Raw genomic sequence first — 27,212 nt, forward strand, 5'->3', positions numbered from 1 at the left:
CCACCACCCTGGCGGTCAGCTTACAGACATGAGTATGTGATACATTCCACATTATGTGTATTATACCAGTACCTGCTTTGCCATTATTCAAAGCCTCCAAAGTAAGTGTAGTCATTTCATTGTGGAGAATGTCCGAGATATTCATGGTAGTACAGAACTTAAAGCAACAATTTTTATATTAAATTAGAGATGCTTAAGAGGCTCATATGTATGATACAAGTCCATTGGTCTCATTCTCTTAATTGTGGCTACAATTAGGAAAAGCAGAGAGAAAGCTGAGAAAGTGTATACGAGATGGAGCATTGTATTGAAGAACATGGAAAACATTTTTAGCATTTGGAATGATGACTAGGATCAGAGGAACATGCCATGAGTAAACTGATTATTGAAAAGGTAAAGTCTTCATATAGTGACCTGAGAATGCAGCAAGTGAAATAAGGAGAAAACTTTTTTGGAGGTAAAGGGTGGTTTGAGAAGTGCAAAAAGTGTCATTCTTTTCACAACAATAATATGACTAGGGAGGCTGTCAGTGCAGATACTGAGACTGCACAACAGTACTCAAGAGTTTTTAGAGGTTTTATACCTTAGCAGGTGTTAACCCATTGACTGCTGATATTCCATATATGGGATGCTCTGCCTCTGGGATTTGACTGCAAGTATCCCATGTGTGTCATTTCAGTTTTTAAAAGGGTGCATGCAGCAATAGGGGGTGTTAATATGTCAGAATTCATTGACTGGCATATCAGAGGGTATTTCCACAAGTCTGTCCATGTTTTTCTGCTTGAGTGGCGAGTAACTATCACAGGGCTGAAGTGTACAGTATAACAGCTTTACCAATAAAGGAAACCCAAATTATTTCTTTGACTTATTAAATACGCTTCACTTGGATAGTTAATGGGAGTGAATCAAGTGAGTTTAGTTTTCAAGATGTAGAATCTGAAGCCTTATGGGCATTGATGGATGTTGCAAACTTTACTCCATAACATTTTCTTTATGATAGAAGTACTTCAGGTATAAATGAGCTCGTTTTACTGTCACTGAAAATTCTGAGGGGCTGGACTGATTCTTAAATTATTTTGATAAAGAACTGAAAGGCAAGATAATTATTTTGATAAAGAACTGAAAGGCAAGATAATGACTGAGGCAAATCACTGGTATAGTTTTGCAAAGAAAACTTACACAAAATCCCCAAGCAGCAGGCTGTCCTAGTTCTTTGACACCAAATGAGATGAAATTTATAAGATTATGTGTATGAGGATGGTGATGGTCCACAAGAAGGAACATGAAGTAAATTAATATTAGACTACATATGAGATGTATGAGCTGAATTTATCAGGAAATTGATGTCCCAGGATTGCTTTTTGTAGGTTCTTAGACTTCTTCATTTTATGGACAACAAGAGGCGTAGTGGTAACAAAAAACTGCAGAAAATTAAACCATAAAGACATATCAGACAATGAAAAGCCTGATGGAGAAAGTGAAAAAAAAGCTAGCTAGCTTTGTGGAATACAATCAAGAAATGAGTATTTTTCATTGGCTATGTTGGTTTGAGAAAGAGCACTAAGTGGTATATCAAACTCTTTCACTTGTTAGATATATCAGGGCTGAATGCCTTCCATATGAAATTTGTGAAGATGCACCAAAGGAAGGAACAGAGAAGGGGGCCGGGTGAGGATATTTCCTCAGAGGCCCAGTCCTCTGTTCTTAACGCTACCTCGCTGAGGCGGGAAATGGCGAATAGTATGAAAGAAAAAAGATATATATATATATATATTTTTTTTCAAACTATTTGCCATTTCCCATGTTAGCGAGGTAGCGTTAAGAACAGAGGACTGGGCCTTTGAGGAAATATCCTCACCTGGCCCCCTTCTCTGTTCCTGCTTTTGTTAAAAAAAAAAAAAAAAAAAAAAAAAAAAAAAAAAAAGAGAGAGAGAGAGAGAGAGAGAGAGAGAGAGAGAGAGAGAGAGAGAGAGAGAGAGAGGAGGATTTCCAGCCCCCCCGCTCCCTCCCATTTTAGTTGCCTTCTACGACACGCAGGGAACACGTAGGAAGTATTCTTTCTCCCCTAAATATACATATGTAAATATTCATGCTTGCTTGCCTTCATCCATTCCTGGCACTATCCTGTTCCACAGGAAATAGCATCATTATCCCCTGCTTCAGCAAGGTAGCACCAGGAAAACACGACAAAAAAGGCCACATTCGTTCACACTCACTCTGTAGCTGTCATGTGTAATGCACCGAAACCATAGCTCCCTATCCACATACAGGCCTCACAGACCTTTCCATAACTTAATTACGAATTACAAAGAGAACCTGCAATATTTCAAAACCATCTTGGATGAATACCAGAATAGGACTAATTTACCAAAAGAAGAAAACAAATAAGTTGAAATCAATCAAAACTGATGAAAATCACCAGGAATTAATAAAATCCAGAGTGAACTCGAGGAAGAAAACTGAATTTCCATGAAGGAATTCTTCAAATATATAAGACAAGGAAAGACGGTAAAAGAAGGATTGGACCATTACGAAACAGACATGACATACTAAGTTATTCTTTTAATTCTGTATTCACAGTTGAAGAACCATAACGAATTCTCTAACCAATCAAAAAGTTTCAAGGATTCAATGAAGAAAAATAACAGTTGATAGAGAAATAAAGTGCTCTGAAGTACTTTTAAATACCCCATATAAAAATTATTCAACAAGTTTTTATCGGATTATCAGGTGCCAACTGACTGGAAACTAGCAAATGCTACTCTTATTTATAAAAAAAAAAGGAGACAAAAAGTGTCCCTTGAACTACTGCCCAAATCAGCCTTATGTCATCATAAGGTAAAACGATGGGAAAAATATGATCAAATTTTTAGGTTTCTAGAGGATCAGTATAACCAACAAGGTTTCTGCAATTGTAGATCCTGCCTGACAAATCTGCTAGAATCTTTTTAATGTTATTCATCCGAATTGGGACAAAAAAGTACAGTTTGACGTACTATATATAGATTTCCAAAAGGCTTTCGATAAAGTACCTCACAAAAGACTTTTACATAAACTCAAAGCACACAGGATCGATGGAGAATTCTGTGCATGGATCAGAGACTGGCTTACCAGAAGAAAGCTGTATGTAGTGTTACACAGAGAAGACTCAGATTTGGCTAGATGTAACAATTAATGACCTAGAATTTGGTCTCATATCTAAGATCTCCAAATTTGCTGTCATCAATACACTAGAGCTGTAAACAGGCAGGACTGTGAAATGATTTAAAGATTACTTACTAGCAGAGTGGTCAGACAGATGGCAAATGAAGTTTAATGTAGACAAGTGTAGAGTTACGCACTTTGGAGACAAGAGTTTACATTATGACTACAAACTATTCAGAAACTCTCTGACTGAAGTAAATGACCTTGGAGATTATCATTAGCAACAATCTGGAGTACACTAAACAGTGTCAAGTAGCAAGTAAATAAAGGCAACATAATGTTAGGTTTCATAGCCAGGAACATAGATTACAAGAAACCAGAAAATTCTCACACTTTATAATTCTCTTGTAAGACCACACCTTGAAAATGCAGTCCAGCTTTGGTCCCCAAACTATACAAAAGACGAGGAAAAATTAGAGCAAGTACAGAGATGCACGACAAACTGGATCTCTTCTCCCTTAAAAAACATACATTTTGGGACGACTTCATCCAAGTCTTCAAAATTCTGAACAAGTGCGATAACGAAATCACGAACATCTTTTTGAAATACAAAAAATACGGTTACCAGGTCAAATGGAATAAAACTCAAAGCTAAAAGATCTAGTACAGACATGTGAAAAAGGTTCTTTTCCTACAGGTGTGGTGAGCACTGGAATATGTGACCATCAGACATACCGAATGCTTACACTATAAATACCTTCAAAAGTCATTTATACAAATATTATATAAATTCGGGTATACTCTCAAGAAAAAAAGTCAGGAATAAAATGTATAAACGAGCAGTAACAGGGACAGTAGAAGCTTATGGTGCAGCAGCAGGGAGTCGGTAATAGCTTAAAAAACTGCTGCGCAAAATTGCATTTTCTTGTCAACTTATTTCTTTTACCAGACAACTCCGGCCTTTATGCTTGCCCCTTCCCAAGATCCTCACTTTTACCCCCCATAAACAAATTAACCATGATGACAACACACACTCCTTACACAGACCAACCTTCACTTGGAACCATTCACTCTCCTCTCTTCCTGCTTGTACACATGCCTTACACCCTTGACAAAAACTTCTCACGCCTTCTAGTTAGAGTAAAGTACCTGAACAAGTTCCAAGGACCGTAGACCCCAAGCAGGAAGGAGTCACTTGAACCAAAACCCTGACAGGGTTAAGTCCTACAAAATTAAGAGTATACATGAGTAATGATATCATAACATCTATGAATTTTCATAAGCTGGCAGTACCTTATCCAAAACATTACCCTCTTGAGTATATAAGGCACCAGTTTGCTGGGAATTTAAACCACATGATCACTTGACAGAGATAATTCTGCATCATCTGAAATAATAGAAATATTATAGGTCATAAGCCAAGGGTAAGAAGAACTAAGATTACTGCTGTCACAAGGTTTGAGAGTTATTATCATTAGCCTGAGCCTTCACTTCTAATGGATAGTTTAAAAAAGTTTACTTTTTAAAATTTTTTCCATAAGAACATGGAGACAAATGGAAGAAAAAATTGCTGACTAATCTATACCCATTTTCTTTAATATTTTATCAGGTTGCCTTCCACTAGCAATATATTCTGATCTATTCACCCTGACTCACCTGTGGACAAGAATAATCCAGCCTTCAGCTAAGGTGTTGGCTCTGTAAGTAAAGACTCCAGATAGGTTGATTGTCATCACACGCAAGCCTCACCCCTTTTGGAGATCATGAAAGCCTGGCTTATGGCAAACCTTTTTGTTTGGAAAAAAAAAAAAAATTAGGATATTCTAATTTTGTAATTTATGGTTCAGCCTTACTGAGTGAATGGGAATGCCTAGTGTGTGGCTTTCAAGCACTAACGACAAGTATAAACATTCACAAAAATTGCAGATCATCACTGTTAGGAAACATGAACATAACATTTGATACAGGAGTCACTTCAATCTCCCTGAAATTCAACAACTAAGCTGGGTCAAAATACAAAAAATAACTCTTAAGAGCAAATATCTGTGTTTTCATACTATTACAACTATTCTTAGTGGCTGTGAGAAAGCAAAATATGCAGGATAAGTGCCTGAATGAAAATGGAGAAAGTTATCATGTATTTCCATAAAAATAAGCATGTCCTAGGGCTATTTATGTATCTTAACTGTCTACAAAATCTTCCATTAGTAAATGAGAGAAACTCTCTTATCTGCTTGACTTAAAAGAGAGAGAGAGAGATTTATAACATGGAATTTAACGGACAATATTTTTCATATGAATATTAATCAATACTCAAGAATTACAGTATTCAACAAAGATACCTTTTTTGTACTGAAAATCATTGAGAGACTGTAGGAATTTATTATATTGCTATTCTTTGTTTGTACAATTTTTGTGATTTCACAATAGGACATATCTGTTATATACAAAGTTATATCTATTCTTTGCAGTCTTACCCAAGAGGATCAAGGCAAGCTACAAGTCTTATTATATTCTGTGTTTTCACATGAAAATGCTAGTGAACTATGTACAAATGTAAGAAAAAGTGACTGTGTGTACCTAAACTTTAAGTGATTATGTGCAATTACAAACAACAAATATACAGCAATAAAGGGCTAACAAGTTTTGCACAAATAATAATGAACGACTCATTAATTTCTTGAAAAAGTGTACAATTATAATTTACTCTGTAACAAACAGACTAATTACAGCAAATAATACCACATAAATTGTACGTTGTCAAAATTTTAAACCAAACATATCACTTACTTTACACTTCATGACCATAAAATATTTATGCCCATTGGTATACAAGCTTTAAGCTAAAGGTTTGCATCGCAAACAATAAATCTATGTATGTCCATATACAAAGGAAATTGTACTTGAGTTGGAAGAGGTAGCCTTTGGCCACTATACCTACTTAGCAACACTGTGTAAACAACGATACCATGATCTTTTCTACAAACAGTGTGTTATCGTAGAAAACTACCAGAAAAAATCAAGATATATACAAGTCAAAAAATCATTTTTCTTTCAAATATACCATTAAACAATTAAAAGACAACCAGTTACCAATTGTCTAACTCTTAAAAATGTCATATAAGTATCTTTTTCAATACGGGCTATCTACATCTAATATTATCCCCTTTAAGTTAGCACACAATAACAATATTAAGTTTATCAAATTATTAATATATTGTAAAATTTAGGACACTATTTTGGTAACAACACAATAAATACTTTTAATATTTTTGTATTGCCTTTTTTATATAAAATTATTTCCCCACTTTAATGAGGCAGAGTATAAAACAAATGAATGGAGGTCTCATTTGCATGCATCCAAAATCTAAGAAATGAGAACAAAATGAAACTGAAATGATGTCAAAGACCCTGAAAAAGATAGCTGTTTATAAAAATGCATTACAGAATTGCAGTATAAGAACAGGATGTAGGAGAATTCTAGCAGAGCCCAGATATAAAGAAGTAGGGGGGAAGAAATCTGACAAGAGAAATATCAAGAAAGCAATAATGGATGAATGGTAAAATGTGAACAACAAAAGCATTAAGCAAATAATGAAAAGGAATGAAAATATATTTAAGTTTTCCTCTTCAAGGAAAAACAGAAAATTCCCCATTCAAACCTCTGCATTTGGTCACCAAACAAGTGATGTTGTCTGGCAGTGACAGCTAGGTTACTGGTTCATGGTAACCAGGCTTGGTTTTTGTTCTGTATGGTGATTGCAAGCCTGTAGCAAGTCTTTACCTTACAAATCCAGTAGTAAATTTTGGTCATTGCATAATCTTGTCAGCTAGAATTTTGCAAATTATTTTGTCACATGATGTTTCTCTTCTGAAATGCATGATTTGGCTGCCCATCTCATGAACATAAAAGTTTTCCCCACTTGCATCAATTTATAATATCCTCCTATATCAAACAATATCATATTCAAGAACCATACACAAGGGAGTACCGATTCCATCTATCTCTAGTGCATGGATATGAATTTACAGTTCTACAAAAGTAAATATATGAAACATGAGGGCAGAGACAAACAGACAATATAATATAGCAGAGATTACAATGCAGGACAGAAAAATGATGACCATTGTGCTGAAGTATGATTTCATGCCAAGTTAATCATATGGCTGGATAGTGGGTGAAACCCTAAAAATTTTATTCGTACAAGAAAAAATAGTAGGCCATGAATAATATGACGACAATCACTAAAATGATGATTATAGTATCTTTCTGGAAGAACCAGGTAATGACTGCTGACTGTGTACAATGGAAGTACAAGATATGTATGGAAATTAAAGTGAATTCAAATTTATACAAAGAACATGTGTCCTTTTAAGTTTGGTGTAATTAGAGGATAATTGTGGATTTGTTGGGTGGTTTGCATGCGATTTATTTAATGCAAATAGGAACGGGAATTGTGATGTAGATGAAATCTTCTTAATCTATTATCAATGCCCTTATTCCTAATAAAACAGGGGATAATTGTGGATTTGTGGGGTGGTTTGCATGCGATTTACTTAATGCAAATGGGAACGGAAATTGTGTTGTAGATGAAATCTTCTCAATCTAATATCAATGCCCTTATTCCTAATAAAACAAGGGCATATAAGCATGCATCATTTGTGGGAAGTAGTTCTGCAGATCTGGGGGTCTCCATAACCAAATCTTGCTACCATACCCTTTTCCTAAACCTGCAAATCATCTTCAACCTAGCCAATTTGCTATACAAGCAAGAATCAGATATAGTAGTTTTAATTTTAGTATCCAAAGGATCCAGAAAAAAAATGAGAAATGTACATTCTAGTGTCCTAGCTAAACACTTAAACGCTTAATATCCTGTCCTATACTTAATCTGTTACGAGGCTTCCAAATATTTTGTTACATTATATATTTACTCGTACACGTCTTACATCATTGATTAAAAACTTTTCACTGCTTCTAGCAGTTTACCTCCCAAACCATATACTCTTAAGACCTTCCACAAAGCATCTCTATCAATCCTATCATATGCCTTCTCAAGATCCATAAATGCCAAGTACAAATCCATCTTTTTTCTAAATATTTCTCACATGCATTCTTCTAAATAAACACCTGATCGACACATCCTCTACCACTTCTGAAACCACATTGCTCCTCCCAATCTGATGCTCTGTACATGCTTTCACCAATCAAAATCCTCCCATACAATTTTCTGAGTGTGAACGAATGTGGCCTTTGTTGTCTTTTCCTAGCGCTACCTCACGCACATGCGGGGGGAGGGGGTTGTCATTTCATGTGTGGCAGGGTGGCCACGGGAATGAATAAGGGCAGACAGTAAGAATTATGTACATGTGTATATATGTATATGTCTGTGCATATATATATGTATACGTTGAGATGTATAGGTATGTATATGTGCGTGTGTGGACGTGTATATACATACATGTGTATGTGGGTGGGTTGGGCCATTCTTTCGTCTGTTTCCTTGTGCTACCTCCCTAACGTGGGAGACAGCAACAACGTATAATGAATATAAATATAATACAATTTTCCAGTAATACTCAACAAACTTATGCCTCTGTAGTGTGAACACTCACCTCTATCCCCTCTTCCTTTGTACAATGGCACTATACATAATTCTGCCAATCCTCAGGCACTTCCCCATGATCCATACATACACTGAATATTCTTACCAACTAATCAACAACATAGCCACCCCCTTTCTTAATAAATTCCACTGCAATACCATCCAAACCCACTGCCTTGCTGGAATCCATCTCCTGCAAGGCTTTAACTACCTCTTCTCTCTTAACCTGACCCTCTCACTTTGCACACCACCCTGACCAAACACCCTACATCTGCCATTCTCATCAAACACTTTCAACGAATCTTCAAAATACTCACTCCATCTCCTTCTCACTTCATCACTACCTGTTATCTCTTCCCCCCATTTGTTCTCTTGCCTTATTATGCATATTATTTACCTCCTTCCAAAACATCTTTATGTTCTCCCCAAAGTTTAATGATGCTCTATCACTCCAACTCTCATTTGGCCTCTTTTTCAACCCTTGCACCTTCCTCTTGACCTCCTGCCACTTTCTTTTATAATCTCCCAATAATTTGCACTCCTTCCTTATAAGTATCATCCAAACGCCTCTCTTTTCTTTTTCACTAACAACTTTATGTCTTCATCCCATCATTCACTACCCTTCCTAATCTGCCCATCTCCCACCTTTCTCATGTCACATGCATCTTTTTCACATGCCATCACTGCTTCCCTTGGCAGTGAATGGAACCATGGAAGTGGAAGTGAGTCACAGGGTGTGGGAAGGGGCAAAGGTTCTGGGAGCAATGAAGAATGTGTGAAAAAAGAACATTATCTCAGAGCAAAAATGGGTATGTTTGAAGGAAGAGTGGTTCTAACAATGTAATATGGTTGCAAGGCATGGGCTATAGATAGGGTTGTGTGGAGGAGGGTGGATATGTTGGAAATGAAATGTTTGAGGAAAATACGTGGTGCGAGGTGGTTTGATCAAGTAAGTAATGAAAGGGTAAGAGAGATGTGTGGAAATAAAAAGAGTGTGGTTGAGAGAGCACAAGAGGATGTGTTGAAATGGTTTGGTCACATGGAGAGAATGCGTAAGGAAAAATTGACGAAGGATATATGTGTCAAAGGTAGAGGGAACGAGGAAAAGCAGGAGACCAAATTGGAGAAGGACGGATGGAGTGAAAAAGATTTTGAGTGATCGGGGCCTTAACATATAGAAGGGTGAAAGGTGTGCAAGAAACATATAGGAGGGTGAAAGGTGTGCAAGAAATAGACTGAATTGGAACGATGTGGTATACCGGGGTCAATGTGCTGTCAATGGATTGAACCAGGGCATGTGAAGAGTGTGGGGTAAGCCATGGAAAGTTTTGTGTGGCCTGGAAGTGGAAAGGGAGCTGTGGTTTTGGTGCATTACACATAACAGCTGGAGACTGAGTGTGAACGAATGTGGCCTTTGCTGTCTTTTCCTAGTGCTACCTCGTGCACATGCAGGGGGAGGGGGTTGTCATTTCATGTGTGGTGGGGTGGCAACGGGAATGAATAAGGAGAGACAGTATGAATTATGTACATGTGTATATATATGTATATGTTGATATATGTGCGTGTGTGGACGTCTATGTATATACATGTGTATGTGGGTGGGTTGGGCCATTCTTTCGTCTATTTCCCTGTGCTACCTCACTAACGTGGGAGACAGTGAGAAAGTATAATAAATAAATAAATAACTTTCTCCATTCAAACTTACATACCAATTAACTTGTTCCTCAACCTTACTGAATCTAATATATATGTATATGTATACATACACAGCAATATATGTATATACACATGTACATATTCATACTCACTTGCCATCATCCCTGGGGATACAGGAGAAAGAATACTTCCCACATATTCCCCTTATGTCATAGAGGGCAACTAAAGGGGGCAGGAGCAAGGGACTGGAAAACCTCCCCTTCCTGTATTTTCAGTTTCTAAAAGAGGGATCTTGTTATTTATAGTAAAAAATACTGACATTACTCTCAAGACAGTAATGAACATATGATGACCACTGAAACACTACAGTTCTACCTTTATTCCTAGTAATGATTTTTTTTTATTCCACAATGCAAAATGATGTGCTCTGGTGTATGTCTATATCTAAACTGTCCTGATCACCAATTTCCTTATTTCCCTTGTCACTGCAAATTCCTAATTCAGCATTAAAAGATTCTGCTTGCCTTGGTTATTCCATGAGTGAAAAGTTGTACTGTCGTTAGGGTTGTTTAATCATCAATGGATAAAAAGAAGTATAATAAACACATTCTCACTGAAAAGGAGTCTAGTCCGTCCTTTTCCTGTAAGTGCAGCTTTCTATCTGCAAGAGTCCCATGAAAGTAGGCCTGGGGTTATACAATCAATGAATTAATTATCAATAATAATTTTCTTTAGTAATTATCCATTCTTACTTGTATGTTCTTGCTGAATTAACTTTTATTTTTTTCACAGACTTTGTCAGTGCAAGCGGGAAACAGCTAAACTGATACAAATAACTTTTCCACATGTAATCTGGATGTTACTGCTTTATCTTCAATATCTATATATGTACAGACAGTTGGTAATCAAAATATCTGTGGAGGATTGCATGTATTATCCTGCAAAGTAAAGAAAGCACTGATAAAAAACAAAATGTATACAGTTCACAGACAGACTGATTAGCATCAGTTGCACATGGAAACACTACCACGAATGATTTCTCTTTCCTCCTTACTTCATTCATGCTGCATTTCTACTTGGTAATCTACCATGCAACATAAAACCCTGAAGAAGCCCTGCAGCATTTACTATTTTCTCATTTTTTCACTACCTCCTTTACTACATCTGCTTCTCTTCCAAGCTATATGCAGTGAGGACACCCTTAGTCTCTTGTAAGATATATTATTATTTCACAGTGCAAGCAGGTGGCATGTGCTTACCTTATGCAACAGCATATGCAACTTTTAGATTTCAGCTGCAAACATGAGCATTGCTGTCAAGTCTTCACCTCTTAAAGGTGGGAACTTACTGGTAAGCAATACTTCTGGGAAGATTCAGCAGACACCACTCTGCTTTGAATGTAATAAATAGTATAAAGTTAGACATATATAGCTGAATATATACATTATGGTTGGACTTCAACTAATGAATCACTAAGTATAGTTTGATGATGTAACTTGTTTTTGTGATGTCCACTTCAAATCATTACATTTACCTGCATTTGCAAATGATAAGCAAAGATAAACATGTTTATCATTCTTACAAGTGCAGTGTATTTATAAGAAGTACACAAACATGCCACTGACACAAAAGCCCCTTCAAATGTTTACAACAAAATGTAAATGTAAATAGAAGAGGTTTTCAGGAAAGGTAAATTAGATGTGTGTATGCAGATGAGAGTTAAAGAGTAGTGGAACATATGAATGGAAAGAGGTTAAAGATGCGACATCAAGCTTCTTAGATGGTAAAGATGACTATGGAAATGAAAAGGTAGGAATTCTGATGAAAGACAAGTGATGTGAAAATACACTCAATTACAAATATGTAATCACATGGTAATTACAAATTCAAGTTTAAAATAGTTCATACATATCATTTAACACAAAAAAGGGGAGGGTATGGATGTTTCCAGATGATAACCCAAGAGAGCAATTTAGGAATATAATTTAGGCATGCAAAGAATAGAGTGAATTGGAACAATGTGGTATACCGGGGTTGATGTACTGTCAATGGATTGAACCAGGACATGTGAAGCGTCTGGGGTAAACCATGGAAAGTTTTGTGGGGCCTGGATGTGGAAAGGGAGCTGTGGTTTCGGTGCATTATACATGACAGCAAGAGACTGAGTGTGAACGAATGTGGCCTTTGTTGTCTTTCCTAGCGCTATCTCAGGCGCATGTGGGGAAAGATGGTATTCATTTCATGTGTGGTTGGGAGGCAATGGGAATGAATAAAGGCAGTAAGTATGAATTATGTACATGTGCATATATGTATATGTCTGTGTATGTATACATATGTATACATTGAAATGTATAGGTATATATATGTGCATGTATGGACGTGTATGTATATACATGTGTATGTGGGCGGGTTGGGCTATTCTTTCGTCTGTTTCCTTGCGCTACCTCACCAACGCAGAATAATATATATATATATTTAGGGAAGCAGTGGTGGCTTGCGCAAAAGATGCTTGTGGCATGAGAAGTGTGGGAGGTGGGCAGATTAGAAAGGCTAGTGAGTGGTGGGATGAAGAAGTAAGATTATTAGTGAAAGAGAAGAGAGATGCATTTGGACGATTTTTGCAGGGAAATAATACAAATGAGTGGGAGATGTATAAAAGAAAGAGGCAGGAGGTCAAGAGAAAGGTGCAAGAGGTGAAAAATAGGGCAAATGAGAGTTGGGGTGAGAGAGTATCATTAAATTTTAGGGAGAATAAAAAGATGTTTTGGAAGGAGGTAAATAAAGTGCGTAAGACAAGGGAACAAATGGGAACTTCAGTGAAGGGGGCTAATGGGGAGGTGACAACAAGTAGTGGTGATGTGAGAAGGAGGTGGAGTGAGTATTTTGAAGGTTTGTTAAATGTGTTTGATGATAGAGTGGCAGATATAGGGTGTTTTGGTTGAGGTGGTGTGCAAAGTGAGAGGGTTAGGGAAATAGATTTGGTAAACAGAGAAGAGGTAGTAAAAGCTTTGCGAAAGATGAAAGCCGGCAAGGCAGTAGGTTTGGATGGTATTGCAGTGAAATTTATTAAAAAAGGGGGTGACTGTACTGTTGACTAGTTGGTAAGGTTATTTAAGGTTATTTCCTCTCTTCCTACACATACACACACACACATAGATAACCTGGTTCTCAGTGAAAGTTGGTTTGCGGCAGGAGTGTGAGATGTCTCCATGGTTGTTTAATTTGTTTATGGATGGGGTTGTTAGGGAGGTGAATGCAAGAGTTTTGGAAAGAGGGGCAAGTATGCAGTCTGTTGTGGATGAGAGAGCTTGGGAAGTGAGTCAGTTGTTGTTTGCTGATGATACAGCGCTGGTGGCTGATTCATATGAGAAACTGCAGAAGCTGGTGACTGAGTTTGGTAAAGTGTGTGAAAGAAGAAAGCTGAGAGTAAATGTGAATAAGAGCAAGGTTATTATGTACAGTAGGGTTGAGGGACAAGTCAGTTGGGAGGTGAGTTTGAATGGAGAAAAACTGGAGGAAGAAGTATTTTAGATATCTAGGAGTGGATTTGGCAGCGGATGGAACCATGGAAGCGGAAGTGAATCACAGGGTGGGGGAGGGGATGAAAGTTCTGGGAGTGTTGAAAAACGTGTGGAAGTCGAGAACATTATCTCCGAAAGCAAAAATGGACATGTTTGAAGGAATAGTGGATTCAACAATGTTATATGGTTGCAAGGCGTGGGCTATAGAGAGAGTTCTGCGGAGGAGGGTGGATGTGCTGGAAATGAGATGTTTGAGGACAATATGTGGTGTGAGGTGGTTTGATCGAGTAAGTAATAATAGGGTAAGGGAGATGTGTGGTAATAAAAAGAGTGTGGTTGAGAGAGCAGAAGAGGGTGTTTTGAAATGGTTTGGTCACTTGGAGAGAATGAGGAGAAGTGGGAGACCAAATTGGAGGTGGAAAGATGGAGTGAAAAAGATTTTGACTGATCGGGACCTGAACATACAGGAGGGTGAAAGGCGTGCAAGGAATAGAGTGAATTGGAACGATGTGGTATACCAGGGTGGACGAGCTGTCAATGGATTGAATCACGGCATGTGAAGCGTCTGGGGTAAACCATGGAAAGCTGTGTAGGTATGTATATTTGCATGTGTGGACGTATGTATATACATGTGTATTGGGGTGGGTTGGACCATTTCTTTCGTCTGTTTCCTTGCGCTACCTCGCAAACGCGGGAGACAGCAAAAAAAAAAAAAAAAAAAAAAAAATATATATATATATATATATATATATATATTTTTTTTTTTTTTTTAATTTTCCAAAAGAAGGAACAGAGAATTGGGCCAGGTGAGGGTATTCCCTCAAGGCCCAGTCCTCTGTTCTTAACGCTACCTCGCTAATGCGGGAAATGGCGAATAGTTTGAAAGAAGAAAGAAATATATATATATATATATAATGTTATCCTTGGGGATAGGGGATTAAGAATACTTCCCACGTATTCCCTGCGTGTCGTAGAAGGCGACTAAAAGGGGAGGGAGCGGGGGGCTGGAAATCCTCCCCTCTCGTTTTTTTTTTTTTAATTTTCCAAAAGAAGGAACAGAGGGGGCCAGGTGAGGATATTCCAAAAAAAGGCCCAGTCCTCTGTTCTTAACGCTACCTCCCTAACGCGGGAAATGGCTAATAGTTTAAAAGAAAGAAAAATATATATAATGTATGTATGTACGGTTCATGGTGAAATGCCTGAGGTTTAGCTGAATGCATGCACAGTGCCATTGCACAAAGGCAAAGGGGATAAAGGTGAGTGTTCAGATTACAGAGGTATAAGTTTGTTGAGTATATTCCTGGGAAATCATATGGGAGGGTATGGATTGAGAGGGTAAAGGCATGTACAGAGCATCATATTAGGGAAGAACAGTGTGGTTTCAGAAGTGGTTGAGGATGTGTGGATCAGGTGTTTGCTTTGAAGAATGTATGTGAGGAGTACTTAGAAAAACAGATGGATTTGTATGTAGCATTTATGGATCTGGAGAAGGCATATGATAAGAGTTGATAGGGATGCTTTGTGGAAGGTATTAAGAGTATATGGTGTGGGAGGTAAGTTGCAAGAAGCAGTGAAAAGTTTTCATCAAGGATGTAAGGCATGTGTACGAGTAGGAAGAGAGGAAAGTGAATGTCGGTTTGCGGCATCAATCAATACTCTCCCAGGAATACTCAACAAACTTATACCTCTGTAATTTGAACACTCACCTTTATCCCCTTTGCCTTTAAACAACAGCACTACGCATGCATTCCGCCAATCCTCAGGCAATATATGTATATATATATGTACATAAGGTTTATGCAATTATAATGAAGTTAAAAAAAAGCACAACAAACTTTATTTGGTGCAATTACAGACAGAAAAATGTGTCACACTGCCATGAGAGTTTCATGTTTTAATAGATGGGGCAACTGTGAACCAATGCTGAACCTGAGTGGGATCTGTGAGTGTAGTCGGGTGAACCTGCTGCAATGCTTAACGACAGTGGTAAATACCTGAAACCACTAATCATTGTATAGTACAGTGCTGTTATTTGATTCACAGGTCATCCTGATAATATGTAGGAGGAGGATGCAGAAATCATATGTTAAAACAACATTCTTGTTTCTGATGGAAATGTGCATTTACAGCCTGACTGAGGAAGTTGTTTTGGATTGTTAAGTTATTTTTAAGTGATGATAAATGGAAAACTAAACTTGAGAGTACTTACCCTGGGGCAAAGAACTGGAGGTGCTGAGGTGGCTTCAAGAGAACAGGAAAAAGTTAAGAGCAGAGTATGCATATAAAAATTGTAGAGCAAGGATGAAAAACCTAGATTTTCTAAAGTACACGTGTAAAAAAATTGGAACATCATTAAGCTTGGATGTTTCCTTAATACAGCTAGAATATTTTTCATGGCTGAAGATACAAAAAGATGTAGACTAAAAAACTTTAATATCTGCAAAATTTCAGTAAATAACTATTTTACAGGTATTCCAAATGAAGAGGCAAAGGAAGGCATTTTTATCATACGCAAAGAAGGTGATGTGTACAGATGGTGTGAATGGAGAACTAAATCTCCTTTAAAGTGTACAAGTCTACAAGTTCAAAAATTTAGAAGCCCATATTCACTCTGACACTAGACATTAGATGAGGATGCATGACAGTGAACCGTGGGGGGTGTAAGCACTTGATCCATCCTAAGTAAATATGAAGGCAGTTAAAGAAAACAGTAAAGTATTGTAGAATGGAATATAGTGTAATACAGTCTGTTGGTTTTTAAATATTTTGAAGATTTTTGGCATATTACAGAGAATACATAAATAAACTTATTTATTCAAGGCAGATTTGAAAAAAAAAGGGGGTATACATATCTGAAAGTGAGGTTTCAATCTAAATATGGCAGATGAATCTATAACACAAGATGAATTATGTTAGAAAATTGGCAACTGGCTGTCAATCTGATCATAATTTTGAATACTTAAGTCTTACTCAGGTAACTCAATACACAAAAATCTTTCATTTGAGCTTGATAAGAACTCTCATGAACAGGACACAAAATTCTTCAATAGAGTAATATGCTTCTGAAACCAGGTCAATAGAAATTCAGCTTTTTTCTTTCTTTCGAACACTCCGTTTACTGCTATATTTTGTCATAATATCAATAATCTTACCCTTATGATCAAACAATTTGTTCATTTGTGATCTTGCTTCTGTCATTTGGTCCTTAATTATTTTTGATCGCTGAATATTAGCTTTCACCAACTCTGATAATCGGTTCACATCTTTTTCAAAGTCCTGAAATATATATGAAACAATAAATCATAAGTAAACTTAAATTCAATAAAAATGTGACAGGAAAGAAGCAGACTATACTGTATTAATCATTATTCACATTATTTATACATTTATTATACTTTGTTGCTATCTCCCACATTAGCGAGGTAGTGCAAGGAAACAGATGAAAGAATGGCCCAACCCACCCACATACACATGTATATACATACACGTCCACACATGCACATATACCTATACATTTCAACAAATATAAACATTATTTATTGTTTTATTTTACTTTGCCGCTGTCTCCCGCATTAGCGAGGCAGTGCAAGGAAACAGACGAAAGAATGGCCCAACCCATCCACATACACATGTATATACATACACGTAAACACACGCAAATATACATACCTATACATCTCAACATATACATATATATACACACACAGACATATACATATACACATGTACAAAATTCATAGTCTGCCTTTATTCATTCCCATCGCCACCCCGCCACACATGAAATAACAACCCCCTCCCCCCGCATTTGCGCGAGGTAGTGCTAGGAAAAGACAAAAAAGGCCACATTCGTTCATACTCAGTCTCTAGCTGTCATGTATAATGCACTGAAACCACGGCTCCCTTTCCACATCCAGGCCCCACAGCACTTTCCATGGTTTACCCCAGGCGCTTCACATACCCTGGTTCAATCCATTGACAGCACGTCCACCCCGGTATACCACATCGTTCCAATTCACTCTATTCCTTGCATGCCTTTCACCCTCCTGCATGTTCAGGTCCCAATCACTTAAAATCTTTCTCACTCCATCTTTCCACTTCCAATTTGGTCTCCCACTTCTCCTCGTTCCCTCCACCTCTGACACATATATCCTCTTTGTCAATCTTTCCTCACTCATTCTCTCCATGTGACCAAACCATTTCAAAACAACATCTTCTGGTCTCGCAACCACACATCTCTCTTACCCTATTATTACTTACTCGATCAAACCGCCTCACACCACATTTTGTCCTCAAACATCTCATTTCTAGCACATCTACCCTCCTCTGCACAACTCTATCTATAGCCCATGCCTCGCAACAATATAACATTGTTGGAACCACTATTCCTTCAAACATACTCATTTTTGCTTTCCAAGATAATGTTCTCGACTTCCACACATCCTTCAACGCAACCAGAACTTTTGCCCCCTCCCCCACCCAATGATTCACTTCCGCTTCCATGGTTCCATCCGCTGCCAAATCCACTCCCAGATACCTAATACACTTCAATTCCTCCAGTTTTTCTCCATTCAAACTTACCTCCATGTATATATACATACACAGACATATACATATATACACATGTACATCATTCATACTTTATTCATTCCCATCGCCACCTCGCCACACATGGAATAACAACCCCCTCCCCCCGCATGTGTGCGAGGTAGCGCTAGGAAAAGACAACAAGGGCCCCTTTCGTTCACTTTCAGTCTCTAGCTGTCATGTAATAATGCACCGAAACCACAGCTCCCTTTCCACATCCACACCCCACAGAACTTTCCATGGTTTACCCCAGACGCTTCACATGCCCTGGTTCAATCCATTGACAGCACGTCAACCCCGGTATACCACATCGTTCCAATTCACTCTATTCCTTGCACACCTTTCACCCTCCTGCATGTTCAGGCCCCGATCACTCAAAATCTTTTTCACTCCATCTTTCCACCTCCAATTTGGTCTCCCACTTCTCCTCGTTCCCTCCACCTCTGACACACACATCCTCTTTGTCAATCTTTCCTCACTCATTCTCTCCATGTGACCAAACCATTTCAAAACACCCTCTTCTGCTCTCTCAACCACTTTTCTATTACCACACATCTCTCTTATATTTATATATTTATTTTGCTTTGTCACTGTTTCACGCGTTTGCGAGGTAGCGCAAGGAAACAGACGAAAGAAATGTCCCAATCCACCCCCATACACATGTATATACATACACGCCCACACATGCAAATATACATACCTATACATCTCAATGTCACATATATATACACACACACAGACATATACATATATACACATGTACATAATTCATACTGTCTGCCTTTATTTATTCCCATCACCACCTCGCCACACATGGAATAACATCCCCCTCCCCCCTCATGTGTGTGAAGTAGCGCTAGGAAAAGACAACAAAGGCCCTATTCATTCACACTCAGTCTCTCTTATGTATATTATTTATTATACTTATTCTTTTTTTATTATATTTTGTTGCTGTCTCCCACATTAGTGAGGTAGCGCAAGGAAACAGAAGAAAGAATGGCCCAACCCACCCATGTACACACATGTATATTATCTATTATATTTTCTTTTTATTATACTTAATCACCTTCTCCTGTGTTAGTGAGGTGGCGCAAGGAAATAGATGAGGAATGGCCTAACCCACTCATGTGCACATGCATATACATAAAACACCCATACATGCACATATACATACATGTACATTTCAACGTATACACGGACAGACATATACATATATACACATATACATATTCATACTTGCTGCCTTCATCCATTCCCGTCACCACCCTGCCACACATAAAATAGCATAACCCCCCTGCACATAGGTAGTGCCAGAAACAGACAAAAAAAGCCACATTTGTTCACACTCAGTCTCTAGCTGTCATGTGTAATGCACCGAAACCACAGCTCCCTTTCCATATCCATGCCCCACAGACCGTTCCATGTTTACTCCAGATGCTTCACGTGCCCTGGTTCAATCCATTGAGAGTAAGTTGACCCCAGTATACCACATTGTTCCAATTCATTCTATTCCTTGCACACCTTTCACCCTCCTGTATGTTTGAGCCCCGATTACTCAAAATCTTTTTCACTCCATCCTTCCACCTTCAATTTAGTCTCCCGCTTCTCCTTCTTCCCTTCACCCTTGACACATATATCCTCTTTGTCAATCTTTCCTCACCCATTCTCTCCATGTACCCAAACCACTTCAACATACCCTCTTCTGCATCATCATACTTAATTGCTGTTTCCCGTGTCAGCGAGGTAGCACCAGGAAACAGACGAAGAATGGCCCAACCACTCATATACAGACACACACCTACACACCTTTCCTTTCATACATATTCACCATTCCCATGTTAGTGAGGTAGCATTAAGAACAGAGGACTGAGCCTTACAGGGAATATCCTCACTTGGCCCCCTGCCCATACATGCACATATACATATCAACACATACACATACATAATCATATAAACACATGTACATATTCATACTTGCTTGCCTTCATCATTCCTGTTGCTACCCCCCACTCCAGCAACAAAAGAGGCCACATTCATTCACACTCAATCTCTAGCTTCCTATCCACATCTAGGCCCCACAGACCTTTCCATGGTTTACCCCAGATGCTTCAAGTGCCCTGGTTCAGTCCACTGACAATTACACTAATAGCTGATCCTAACATGGCAAAGTTACGGAGTACTAAAGTCTCACAGATTACTTTATTTCATGATAATTTGTCGAGTGGTATAATAAAACTTGAGCATCATAACCAAATAATTTGATATTTCCAGATATCAAAATTACATATGAAATGGATAATATACAAGAAAAAAGTATGTCTAAAATCTTTCTCCTAACAAATAGCTACAAAGATTAACACCAAATAAATATAATACCAAGTGAGGTCATCATTGGCAATGCTGAATTCAGAAGAGAGGATAAGATATATAAATATGTGTCACTAAACAACTCTTCCTGACAAAAATCTCAGAAGAAAGGATAAGATATATAAATATGTGTCATTACACAAATCTCATAACTGACAAAAATCTCAGAAGAGAGGATAAGATATATAAATATAAGTGTCATTAAACAACTCTCATTACTGACAAAAATCTCTCATAAAAATATATCTTCAGCTACAATCACCTTACAGCATCATTTTAGAGAAATAATGTTTCCTCAGCTGGGTAGCAGTACAATGAAGAACCTTACTGCTGACATATATTGCAGTAATGAGGTTTAGTGAAGAAAGGCAGGTTTGGTTTGAGCACGAGTTTGAAAGAGAGAACCTGGAGGAAAAGTTGTGTTTTAAATATCTGGAAGTGCACATGACTTTGCAGTGGATGGAGCTATGGGAGCTGAAGTGAATCATAGGATGGGTGAAGCGGCAAAGGTCCTGGATGCATTGACGAGTGTGTGGAGAGAGAGGTCACTATCTTTGAGGGCAAAGATGGCTATGTTTGTTGGTACAGTTGTCCCAACATTGTCATGTGGGTGCAAGTCATTTATAAACACAGGGAATGACATACTATCAAAGACCTGAACCTGGGAATATGAAGTGGTCAAGGGACACCATAGAAAGGTCTGTGATCTCTGGTTCTGGACAGCAGGCTTGAAACAGCCAGTGTGTGGATGTGAGTGAATGAGGACATTTCTTCGTCTCCTTCAGATGATATCTCACTACTACAGGAAATGGCAAAAATGTACGGGAGGGAGGAGAAGGGGATTGTTTGCCACTTCCACTGTTAGGAAGGAAGTGCCTTGAAGTGACAAAGAACTGGCCTCATTCACTTATATCAATTCCCTTCTTGTCATGTGAAATGCACTGAAACCACAGCCCACTATCCACAACCAGGCTCCATGTACCTCTCCATGGTTCCCCAGCCGCTTCATATGCCCTGGTTCAATCCAACAATAGCACATAATTTCCTGTATACTAAATCGCTCCAATTCACCCAGTTACATGAATGCCTAACACCCTCCTACATGTTTAGGTTCCAAGCTACATGTTTAGGTCACAAGCATTCAAAACTTTTTCCAATCTTGTCCTTTCATCTCCAATTCGGTGTCCCCTTCACTTCTGAATCATACATCCCCTCTGTCAATCTCCCCTCACTCATTCTCTCAACATGTCCAAACCATTGCATCTCTTTCTCTTCAGCTTCCTCGCACATACTCTTCTTGCCACCACACCTCTCTCCTACCCTATCATTTCTTACCTCATTTCCAGCATTCCTATGTACATTTTGATCTACAGCTCAAGGTGAGCATCCATTCAACATCACTGAGACCATTACAACTTCAAACCTGACCATCTGTGCCTTACAGATAGTGACCTCTCTGCAAATTCCTCAAAGTTCCCAGGACCTTGCCCCTTCATCCATCCAATGACTCACCTCTGCTCCCATTCTCTGCCAGGCTTGCTCCTAGCTACATAAAACACTTCATTTTTCCCAAATTTTCTCTATTCAAACCCACACCTCAACTAACCTGTCTCTCTCTACTGTTAAACCTTTGCTTTCCTTTACATTTACTTTAAACTTTCTCCTTTCACAAGCACACATTCTCCCAAACCTGGACACTAATTTCAGCATTTCTCATTTGAATCTACCACCAGCACTGTCGTCAGCAAACAAAAACTAACTCTCCTCGAAAGCACCCCAACCCCTGCCAGACTGCATACCTATCTCTCTCCCTAAAACCCAGCATTCATAACAATCTGAACATACATGGAGACATCAAACATTCCAGCCATGGACCCACCTTCACCTAGAACCACTCACCCTCTTCTCTGCCTACTCATACATAAGCCTTACTATCTATCTACCTATTTTTACATCTAACGCCCATTCCTGTGGGAATTCTTTCAATTGGGGTGGCCAAGGCAAAAGTTTCCATTACTGGTGATCTCCAGTGCCACTTCTTGGCCTTTTAGTGCCTCACCATTAAGAGACCATGCAGAGGGCAACTCTAGTGGCATTTCCTGAGGCTCCTACTTCATATTCCCATAGGCCACTTCTACATAGTTCCAACCTACTACTTCTACCTAATGCTCCTGTCTAATGTTCCTATCTACTCCTATCTATTGCTCCAATCATTCTGACAAATGCATGACAAGCACATAAAGCTCACTGCAGGAAAATCTAGTATCATGAGGAATGAGTAGTGTGAGTTGTCAAGACCTGAGTGTAACAAGGAGAGATTGTATGTTTGTGGAAAGAATGCCAGCAGTCCAGGTATGGGTGAGGTAGAAAGAAAAGATAGCAAGATGAGTCAAAGGAATGCAACCTGACAACCACTGAAGTGTTGGCTCACAATGCAGCCGTCACTAACCCTCGTGATACTGGTCGTTGACTGCCTACCAACCACCTAAACTCCACACTGCTTGTACCTATTCTTCCAAACCATATTTTTGCAAAATCTTCCACAAAGCATCTATATTAACCCTATTATATGCTTTCTCCACATCCATTCATGTGCCAGACCAATTTTTCTGTTTCTTTAAGTAATTCCCACATACATTTTTCATTGCAAATATCTAATTCCACTCCTGAAACCACAGTGTTCCTACCCCAATCTGATGACCTGTGCATGCCACCACCCTTTAAATCACCACTTTTCCATACTAACTTACCAAGTACACTTGACAAAATTATACCTCTGTAATTCAAACATTCTTCTTTATCCCCTATACCTTTATACAATGGCACTTTATACATTTACATCCTATTAGTACTTAGGCTTCCAACCATAATCCATACATACTTCGGAAAATCCTAGCTAACAAATCAGTCACACACTTATCCCTTTCCTTAGAAATTTTACTGCAATACCACCCACTCCTTGCCACATTGTATCTTATGCAGGACTTTCACTACTAACAAATCTAATTTTACCTTATACGGTTTTCTTGGATGGGTTCGTTTTTCTAATGAACTCAGAAGCATGTGCAGGCGATCAACCACTTCAGTTTCCAGTTCAACTAAATCATCCACTTGGCCAGACAGATGAACAATCTATAAAAAGAAGTATTTAAGTAGTTAAAACATGTATTTTCATACCTAAAACTTATTGTGGAAAAACAATATCTTCCCTCAAGAACTTTTTTTTGAGCATTGTGGTGCCAGAAAATCAACTAGAATTTTCAATGATGGATAGCCATCATTAAGGGCCTCATTTTTGCAAATGTTTATTACTTTTGTTTTATCTTACATTGTGCAGTGTCCATGATCTTTGGACTCCAAATCAACATAGGCGCCTTTCCTGCCCTACAGAAATGATCAGTTGATGAAATTCACCCGGTTAATTACTGCATGGAAACTTTAAAATATCCAATATAAACCAAAAATTAAATGACGACCTTTACCTTAGTCCTTTTCAACCACAAATCAATAGGGCTCTGCACTTACCCCGTGAGAACTAAACTGTGAATGAAGAGACAAATGGAAAAGTTGACTTTTATATGGCACTCCAAAAAAGTCTTAAAGATCCCTACCTAATTCCTATATTGCCTCTCCAAGCTCTTGGACAATCAGGAGAGGTAAAGTTGATGGCATGGGTGATGTTGGAGGTGGAGTTACAGGTGATTGCATACATGATATACGAAATGGTGGCAAGGGGAATAGTGAAGGCAATGACAATGACAGCACACATGATGGCACAAGTGGTGGTAAATTAGGTGGTACATAATGACCACAAAAGTATCAAGTCAAACAAGTATGGAACTGACCTTATTCTTTTGACCTAATAATCATTTGAGACCCACCTGGCCCTAAAACAAATTCATATGCCAAGTCTTATGAAATCAATCCAACAGAATTGTGGTTACAGTGCAGAAACACAATTTACAAGTGCAGCAGTGAACTTGACCTTTGATCTTTTCACCTCAACATAAGACACTAATTTATGGCTGGATGAATGAGCTGATGGGTGGACAGAAAAACAATTACTACAGGGTACCCTTAAACTTCACTTGCAGGGCCTTAAGAAATTATTAAAAGTGCACTTCCTGTCTACACAAGCAAGACAGCTAATAGAAAACCACAGCCAAACAACATGGTTCCACATCATAGCAACACTTCCCATACAGACTCCCACACTAACACCTTTTTATTTAAGGTTTTCCTCCATCATATCCAGGATAGGCAGCTAAATCATATGAAACAGCAATAAGAGTCCCCATAACTAAAGAACTCCAGTGCCGCTTCTTATCCTATGGTGCCTCACCCTTAACAGGCGACCAGCAGAGGGCAAATCTAGCACAGTGTTTGCAGAGGATCCTACCTCGTGTTCCTAATGACTACTTCTATCAAGTGCTCTTAACTACTACTTCTACCTAATATTTTTACCAAATGATCCTGCCTAAATTTTCCTTCCTTCTACTTCTATCTACCGCTCCTAACACTTTGCCAAAAGGCATGGCTGGCACATAGTACTCACCACAGCAAAATTTAGAGTTACAGAGAAAGAGCTGCATGATTTAAGTGTTGTCAAGCATTAATATGACAAGGAGAAATGGCATGTTTGTGGACAGAATGCCAGTACTCCACATGTTAGTGAGGAAGAACACAGCTACCTGGGTCAGAGGAGTGCAACTTGACAACCAAAGTACTGGCTTACTCAGATGTCACTAATATACCTCCCTGGTCATTGGCAGCCTACTACCTAACATAACAAAAGCAACCTTTGATTTATGCTAATCCTTCAAAAACATTCAAATTTCAAGTGTAATCAAAATGTGTTACATGCTCAGAAACCTAATATTATGATAAACTGACAGACAAATGGGTTGATGGGAAGATGACTAATGTATGGATAATCATAACTAGTTTCTAATCATAGTGACTAATATGGAGATCCTATACTTGTTCAAAACCTGAATATCTAAGGTGAAATATATGATATACAAAGATCTTGAATGTTATGATAAATTTTCAGGATAATTGCACTTAATCATGGAAAGGAAAAACCTGGCACACAAGTCATTCTTAGTGCCTAATAATCACTTTGACAAATTACAGATCACCTTAAATATCACTATCCATATATAAGGTTATCCTTAAGCCTTAATCCATAAGAATATACTCCTCAGATAAGACCAAAATTATCATCAGGATCATGACCTCACATATCAGAGATTATTTTTCATTTTTTTTTTATTATACTTTGTCGCTGTCTCCCGCATCAGCGAGGTAATGCAAGGAAACAGACAAAAGAATGGCCCAACCCACCCACATACACATGTATATACATACACATCCACACATGCACATATACATACCTATACATTTCAATGTATACATGTATATACATACACAGACATATACATATATACACATGTACATAATTCATACTTGCTGCCTTTATTCATTCCTGTCGCCACCCCACCACACGTGAATTGACACCCCCTCCCCCTGCACGCACGCGAGGTAGCACTACTAGGAAAAGACAACAAAGGTCACCTCCAATTTGGTCTCCCACTTCTCTTTCTCTCCAACTCTGACACATATATCCTCTTTGTCAATCTTTCCTCACTCATTCTCTCCATGTGACCAAACACCCTCTTCTACTCCCTCAACTACACTGTTTTTATTACCACACCTCTCTCTTACCCTTTCATTACCTACTCAATCAAACCACCTCACACCACATATTGTCCTCAAACATCTCATTTCCAACACATCCACACAACCCTATCTACAGCCCAAGCCTCGCAACCACATAACACTGTTGGAACCATTATTCCTTCAAACATACCCAGTTTTGCTTTCCAAAATACTGTTCTCGCCTTCCACACATTTTACAACACTCACAGAACTTTCGCCCCCTCCCCCACCTTGTGACTCACTTCCGCTTCCATGGTTCCATCTGCTGCCAAATCCACTCCCAGATATCTAAAACACTTCACTTCCTCCAGTTTTTCTCCATTCAAACTTACCTCCCAACTGACTTGTCCCTCTACCCAACTGTAACTAATAACCTTGCTCTTATTCACATTTACTCTCAGCTTTCTTCTTTCACACACTTTACCAAACTCAGTCACCAGCTTCTGCAGTTTCTCACCCGAATCAGCCATCAGCACTGTGTTATAAGCGAACAACAACTGACTCACTTCCCAAGCCCTTTCATCCACAACAGACTGCATACTTGCCCCCCTTTCCAAAACTCTTGCATTCACCTCACTAACAACCCCATCCATAAACAAATTATACCTCACTA

General features: G+C 38.5%; 1 protein-coding gene across 6 annotated transcripts in view; it reads right to left on the reverse strand.

Moving 5' to 3' along the window:
• Nucleotides 1-1,988: 1,988 nt before the first annotated feature.
• Sap130 (Sin3A-associated protein 130) overlaps nt 1,989-27,212 on the reverse strand; it is an 88,779-nt gene continuing 63,555 nt past the window's right edge. For 2 of the 6 annotated variants that reach the window (XM_071683257.1, XM_071683255.1), the window contains exons 17-18: nt 23,891-24,010; nt 14,742-17,203 (exon numbers count right to left, since the gene is read on the reverse strand). In XM_071683257.1, coding sequence (XP_071539358.1) covers nt 17,012-17,203; nt 23,891-24,010 — 312 coding nt within the window. In that variant the 3' untranslated portion in view covers nt 14,742-17,011. Of the gene's footprint in view, nt 4,532-4,800; nt 4,932-5,510; nt 11,798-14,740; nt 17,204-23,890; nt 24,011-27,212 lie in introns of those variants that run through there. The other 4 variants (XR_011715304.1, XM_071683259.1, XM_071683258.1 and 1 more) reach the window with 4 other exon arrangements.

Source organism: Panulirus ornatus, chromosome 36 (genome assembly GCF_036320965.1).
Source record: "Panulirus ornatus isolate Po-2019 chromosome 36, ASM3632096v1, whole genome shotgun sequence".
Taxonomy (NCBI): domain Eukaryota; kingdom Metazoa; phylum Arthropoda; class Malacostraca; order Decapoda; family Palinuridae; genus Panulirus; species Panulirus ornatus.